Source organism: Anarrhichthys ocellatus, unplaced genomic scaffold (genome assembly GCF_004355925.1).
Source record: "Anarrhichthys ocellatus isolate YVR2014 unplaced genomic scaffold, GSC_Weel_1.0 scaffold12, whole genome shotgun sequence".
In the NCBI taxonomy this organism is placed as follows: domain Eukaryota; kingdom Metazoa; phylum Chordata; class Actinopteri; order Perciformes; family Anarhichadidae; genus Anarrhichthys; species Anarrhichthys ocellatus.
Window position 1 is genome coordinate 7508433 of NW_022280042.1, and position 7454 is coordinate 7515886.

The window sequence follows — 7454 nt, forward strand, 5'->3', positions numbered from 1 at the left end:
CCCCCCCCCCCCCCCCCTTTATTTCCCAACGTCCTTTTCCACACTCGCACAATTCAAAAAACCTGCTACAATCCCATCCTTGTTGGAGAATATTTAGCGTTGTTGAGCCAACAATATGGCATCTGGGTGATTCTCCGAAATATGAATGGCCCATTCACGGGGGCTCAATGGAGTCGCTTGGCAGTGGCCCGGCTTCCCCTCCCTCCTCCGTGCTCAAAACAATATTCCGCGCAGCAGTCTTGGCACTTTTCCCCCGAAACCAACAAAAGGGGGAACTCGAAGCCGTCCCTGAAACCCTCAAAAGCATTAAGCCTCTGTGAGATGCGGGAGTACTTGGCACAAGCAAAGCGATTTAACGACAATGGGCAAATCATACAGTGCTTTGTGAGATTTAGGGGATACAATAGCACTCGGTTTCCAAAGCACACATTAGTAAGCATGTCATCGGGACACCCTGGGGGGATTTGAGCAGCCTAGAGGGGCTGTGTAGTGAAGAGGATAAATATATGTTACCGGGCACGAAGATGGAGCGCTGCCAACGCCTCCCTCCTTCACACAACATACTGTGGATTATGAGTGCGTGGAATACATTAACGGAATAATCTTCCGAACACGCAAACTAACCCCTGCAAACTGAACCCATTTGGCTTGTTAAGCGTATACATCGCAACACTTCCAAAATCAATTTACGACCATTTAACAGAGCTCAAGAGGTGCGGATGAGGAGAGATTCTTGCCTTACAAAAAAAAATAAAATACAAAAATACAAAACAAAAATGAGCCCCCGCTACAAAAACAGAAAAAAAAGACTTGTTATAAATGTGCAGCGCTTGCAGCCATGCTGACCTCTGAGTGCTAAACAAAACCAACAACGGACAAGCAGACACCCACTCAAAAGTCAATACCATGCGCGCCTCCTCTTCCTCTTGTATGGTTAATGCATGATGCCAGGTAGGGGAGACAGACGGAGAGTAGGATCTCATTATACGCTGCATGCTATCATTAGCTATCTACCACATGTGTCCATCCTGCCAACGGAGTTGTACAAGCAACATCCTAATGCTCTCGCCCCGCTTCCAGTGGGGGAACTTGGCCCGCACACACACACACACGGTTACAAGTGTGCACACACACGATCACAGGGAAGCACACGAACGGCCTCCCTCCCCTCAGCACGAACTGATTTTAATGCAATTTGTAGGACATATAACAAAAGTTCTCTCTCTAATGGGAGGATTTGCAGCTTTTCTCTGCTTTGTATGATTGTGAACTCTATTGGGTTCCGGACTGTTGGTAGGGGTAGGGTTAGGGTTAACTAACCCTAACCCTACCAGTGCAATTTAATCATGAGGCTGAAGCCGAAACGGTTACTCGATCGACAGTCTAACTTTAGCAATCGACTGATCCTTTCAGTTATTTACCAAGCACAACATTCTCAGGTTCCGGCCTCTCTAATGGGAGGATTTGCTGCTTTTCTCTGCTTTATGATTGTGAACTCGGCGTCTTCGGGTTCCTGACTGTTGGTCGGACAAAACATGATATTTCACTTTGATTCAAGGCACCACCACGAATGTACCGGCGCAATCTAGACTAAAACTGGAAATGTGAGTGATCGATTAATCCTTTATAGAGCAAAAATAGCAAAATAATTATCTCAAATGGGGAGCATTTGCTGCTTTGTGTCACTTATGATCGTTTTGGTGACACAAAACGAGACATTTTCAAGACGTCATCTTGGGCTTTAGAGAGCTTTGATTGGTATTTTTCCACTTTTTCTTTTTTGTCATTACACCGACCAATCGATGATGACTGTAAATTGCTAGTCGCAGCCCGACAATAGCCGCGGCGAAAGCTACGTAGCAACAGCAGTTGTTTTTTTTGCTCTCGCTCGCCGGTTCGTGTCCATCTCCCAGAGGCCACAGGCGGCTCAGTGATGCTGTGCCACACGCCCAGCCACTCAACATCCTTTGTGTCCATCCCCTGGCAGCCTGCCAAGCCTCTGAACACACACACACACACACACACACACACACACCAGCTCTTCCTCGCCCCCGACGAGCCATTGTTCATTAACGCTCACGCACACCTTTGCCGCCTCGCAGACAAAAAAAAAGTGCCCGACTTACTCGCCGCTCGCGCAAGACGCCTCGCTAATCAAGACGTTCAAGCTGAGCTGCAGACGGGTGGTGGAAGGGTGGTGGAAGGGGGGGGCAGCAGACGGCCACGATCTAGCCCAGAATCTGTGTTCACAAAAAAATCAGATCATCCAGCAGCGGCGGCCAGAGATTACAGTCGGAGCCTTCCTCTGCTCCTGGCTGTCATTTTCTTTGGCCCTTGTGGAGGAAAAAAAAAAAGGCTCTCGTCAGCGTCCTCCACCGCCGGGCCAAATGAGCGGCGAGCTCCCGCGCATATCAATGCACAATTTAACTTAAGACTTCCATGGCAATAACCTAATTAGAGACGGCGCCTTCTCATTTGACGGTACAATGTAAAGGATAAGCTGCACGCCGCCATGTCTATTGAGGTCTAATGGTGCGGAATGTTCCAAAGTGGAAGCTAGATATATATTTTTTAATAAGTCCTTAGCATATTTAACGCTTTCACATGCTGAATGTTATAAAATCTGCCGGAGAATCCGGGCCATGGGTGGCGGAGATTGCTGGTAAAGAGTAAAGAGAGGTGAGCGGGGGTCTGCTTAAAATTCAGCAAGAGAGGGCAGCGGATTGCAAAGAAGGTAGGAGCGGGAGGGTGGAAAAAAAGGAAAATCTGCAGCTTTGATTTGATTAAAACCTATGAAAAAACGACGCATTACATAAACCGGAGAAACTTCAAACATTTCGGGGGATTCGGAGTTCAAAGAGAGTGAGATAATGCTTTTAATGCTGGAATTAACATGGAAATGAATTTAGCTGAGTGTCTGTCGGAGAAATAAATAAAAATTAGAGGCGGAAAAGTCTGGAGATTTGGCGACACCGATCTCAGATCAGTTTCAGCTGCAAAGGTTCCCGTCTGTTATTGGGACGTTCATCTGCTAGTTTGACCAAAACTTTCGTGTCTTTTCTTACATTTATTCAACCTGAAAACTGCAGTTTGATCAGTTAAAATTTGAAGATGAGCTTTTTGATTCATCTGGTACAATATGTAACAGCTCAGTGACACCAAACACCTGATCTCTCAAGTGCCACCGTGCCACGTTAAAGCATTATCTCGGTATCGAGCGTCACAGCGAGTGTCCGCAGCAGTAAGCAGTAAGTATCACTCCACCGCGGAGTCTGTGGTGTGGATCCCCCCCCGCCCCACCTCGCCCCTAAGTACACCCATCAGATTTTGACTGGATAATAACCAGTCAGCACTGGGAGGAAGACGTGAGGGCAGAATGAGTGTAATTTGTGTGTGAGGGCGCGTTTTGAGAAAAGAAAATAATCCACCGACCGACAACTGTCAGTCACAGCAAATCCCCTAAACCCCCCCATTTGATGCAGCCAGTGTACCAACACAGAAGTAAGGGGGAGGAGGGGGGGGGACAGGAAGAGGAGGACTTGTGGCCGTCCACTCATCTAGGAAGAGAAACCTGTTTCGGGGGGCAAGTGGTGCTACCGACAGCTGTCCCCCCCCCCCCCCCCCCCCCACCCCATCTCTGAGAAGAGGAACTTAGAACAGCGAGGGGGGGAGGAGGGGGGGCTGTCAGCGAGCACGCGCGCCCCGGCAGCACTGCCTTCTGGGACGGAGAGCGAGAGGAGGGGAAATAAGTGGACAAAGAGTGAAGTGGATGAGAGAGCGGAGGAGACAAGAAGGACTGACGCACTGTCGAGCAAACGTGGAGGATAAGCGGGAGGGGGGGGGGAGACAGGGGAGATGGGAGAGAGTGAAACAGACAGGTCCGAGAGGGATTTGTTCTATTTGCATGTGCCGGGGCTCCCACGGGGGTCCCGGGCTCCAGCTCGGCACAAAAGATAACACTTAACATATTTGCTGAAAGATGACAACCCGGGCGGTGTCGCGTTTGAGGACGGCCCCCTTTTGTCAGACGGGAGAGACCCGCTGACGTGGACGCGGCGGAGACTAACACATGTCTCTCTGTGTGTGTGTGTGTGTGTGTGTAAAGAAATATTTCCCCCACGTCCCCCCCTTTACATCTGGCTAGAGGTCCCGCGGGTGGATCGCGCGCCGCTGGGCTCCGGGACGGTTTTAAAACATCTTTTAATGGTAAACATTACAGACTTGATAGGAAGTGTCAGGATAATTTATTTACGCGGTCCCACCGGGGGAGTCGCTCGGCCACCCTCGCAGCACACTCGGCTCTCTCTGTTCATTTGAAGGAGGGGGGGGGGGACGTGTTTAGATAAATAAAGGCAGAGTAAAGGGTTGCCTGTTCGTAGAGCACTTTCTCTTCCATTCCTATTATCTGTCCTCTCTCTGTCCCTATTACCTGTATCGTGGGGGGGGGGGGATGTGAGGTGATACGTTATGTGTATAATGAGGGGAGATTATTGCTGCTGTCACCACAACACGCGCAGACAGCGGATGCAGAGGGACGGATCTTAAGCCGCGAGACTGTAAGCAAACAAATAAGACTTAGAGGAATAAACAGGCCGCTGAGTCGCTACATTATTTACATTACACACAGAAACCCGCACACCTGGGTTTTCTCATCTATTGCACACACACACACACACACACACATATTTCAAAACTCATGCACCACACCGCTCCCCCCCACATGTTCCTCTCTAGAATGACAGCAGTGGCTAACAGTTGAATTCCTCCAATAAAGAATCACGTCCACACATCGCCATCCAGAGTCAGCCGTTTGTGAGCGCGCCGCGATGACACGGCTGCAGGAAAATGTGTCATTTAACGCGTAAATAAGTGCACACCTGTGTGTGTGTGTGCAACACCTGAGGTCCAAACAGAGGCATTAGTGTTGTCATTAAAGTGAAAGTTTGACAGCGTGGACACACACGCCTATAATCGCAGAAACAACACACACACAGCAGGAGAAAGGAGGAAACAGCACATGACGTGGAGCAAGAAACTGTGTGAGAGAGTTCAAAGGTGAAAGGTTGAGTCCTCACTAATAACTGCTACAAAAACCAAGAATGTGCAATCGTGGAAGCTCGGCCCGGCAGAATAAAGCACGATTGTTCATCAGAAAACGATCCGCTGCCACATCTCACTCGCAACAGGGTGGGATGGCTTTTTTCTTCTTCTCTTTTCCAACAATGCACCATTGTTCTACGTGAACGCAGCACACATTTCCTGCACTCAACAAATGGATATTCTTCTTTTCTTTTCTTTAACCTGAAATTTGAACGGTCTGCTGCACGCACGAGGCAGGATGTTGTTTTCCCAGTCTGTCCTTGTTTATTCCTGTTATTAATGCACAGTTCCCTCGCAATGTTAATAATCACTACTGCAATAAAGTGTGTATGAAATATGAGAAAAGTGTGACGCTGATTATAAATATAGCGATTGAGGCCTGTGACTCACATCTACGTGCTCCATTCCACAACTCGTACGTTGTTATATTCAAATCAGAAGAAATCTGTTGTGCGTGTTGGAAAAAATATAACGTCTGCCTCACGTCCATCTCGCTCTTCTGCCGGTTTGATTATCAAAAAAAAAAAAAAGTTTGGGAACTATATTTGACAGCAGATTATTAACGTCAAATGAAGCCATGTGTAATGTAAATGTAGCCCTGGTATGTTAATTAGCAGGTAGTGAGGCTGTGTTAGTGTGACATGAGAAAAACATGAAAGATGGAAAATAAACCTAAACGTGACTGCTGTCATTTTGGAGATTTATCCTATTGTAAAAAAACTATTTTAAATAAAGCTGACAATATGAATACACACACACACACACACACACACACACACACACACACACACACACAATAAGATCAGCTCCAGTGAAATAAATACACAAAATAAATACACTTAGTCACCAGCTAGGGAAACTCATATGTGTATCTAATACATTAATAATAATTATATTAATAATAAAAAGTGTGATGTAAAATCCACCTACCATAGACGCTGCTGCTGCTGATCATCTCGTGCTGGAACGGTGAGCGGAAGAGGAAGAGGAAGAGGAGATGAGAGCATTGGAATTAAAAGATTTTTGAAGAACAAAAAAAAAAAAAAATCCCCTTCAACTAAAAAACTGAAACATGCCAGACACTTTTTTTTTTTTTGGGGGGGGGGGGGGGTGGGGGGTATTGTTTCTATTTCTTGTCGGTTCCAGCGACGCTGCTCGGATTCCCAGCCGATTGAAAGGTGGGCCCTTCAAGTACTGGCGCGAGCAACTCAATAGGAGAGAGGCATCTAACCTACATGCATCTCATTAGAAAGTGGAGCCCGGGATGACAGGCAGCGGTGAGGGAGGAGGGGAGAGAGAGAGGGAGAGAGAGAGAGAGAGAGAGAGGGGAAAAAAATCAACTGGTGCAGCTCGGTGCTTGTTCGGAGTTCAATCTGCTGATAACGCCCTAAAATGTTCCCAAACGGGCGCTGCGGTGATTCTGTATCCGCTCTCTGCGCCGCACGCGCGGGGCAACTTGTTGTAAACAGGCTGGATTAGCCTCCGCGTGCATGCAAGTTGTGTTTTTTTAGTTGTTTTTTTTTTAGTTGTCAGTGCCGCACAGCCGACACACAGAAAAAAAGCAGGCGACCTATAGTGCGGGCTTTTGCGATTTTTCACCGCGGCGCATTTAATTAAAAAAACCGTGCAATTCACGCGCAGGTGTCGTTCGCGAGTCGGGCAACTTGTTAAACGACAACGCGCGCATGCATGATTCCGAGGTGAGCGTGCACTGCGGGGGCTGCAGCGGTCGTCTCCTCTCCTCTACAGCCCGTCCGCTCTGACCGCTCGTGTCCAACAGCGGACGCAGCGGATCCCTCCAGACTACAGCCCTCCTTACCTGTTATTTTAGCGACAGGTCGACCTCTCACGTGGGGTTGGTGGTGGTGGTGGCGGTGGCGGCGGTGGTGGTGGTGGGGGGGTGTGTGTGTTAGGGTCGCATCGATCCCGGGAAAGGGTCTGCTGCTGCTGATGAAAGGGTTTTTTTTTTTTGTTTCTTTTTAGCCGAGGGTTAAGCCGGGTTGCGCGCGAGCTGAAGCCATCCCGAGTGAACGCAGGAAACACTGACCACAGCCACTGCCATGTTGGAATTTCACCAGCCCCGAACAGCTGCTTCTCAGACTGACCAGTACGCCCCCCACTGCGCATGCGTGCGAAGGGGTAAAGAGGAGGGGTGAGGGGGGGTTGGTTAGAGAAAAAAAATTCCAATTACTGCCCATAAGGTTATTATAGGCGTCCAGTGTGTATGGCAAAGTGGGGAAAATGGGGAGTCCAAATGGCGGGAAAGATGAAACGAGAAGTGTTTAGAAGCTAAAAGACAAATTAGTATTAACGCATTAAAGGTGACACTTCTTTTTCCTACTACACACCAACTT

General features: G+C 48.3%; 1 protein-coding gene across 1 annotated transcript in view; it reads right to left on the reverse strand.

Annotated features, from left to right (window-relative positions):
* The window catches only part of LOC116386078 (fidgetin-like), a 27522-nt gene extending 20314 nt beyond the window's left edge, over positions 1–7208 (reverse strand). Inside the window, exons 1-2 of the mRNA XM_031852055.1 lie at positions 6920–7208; positions 6031–6061 (exon numbers count right to left, since the gene is read on the reverse strand). Coding sequence (XP_031707915.1) covers positions 6031–6055 — 25 coding nt within the window. The 5' untranslated portion in view covers positions 6056–6061; positions 6920–7208. The remainder of the gene's footprint in view (positions 1–6030; positions 6062–6919) is intronic.
* Positions 7209–7454: the final 246 nt, after the last annotated feature.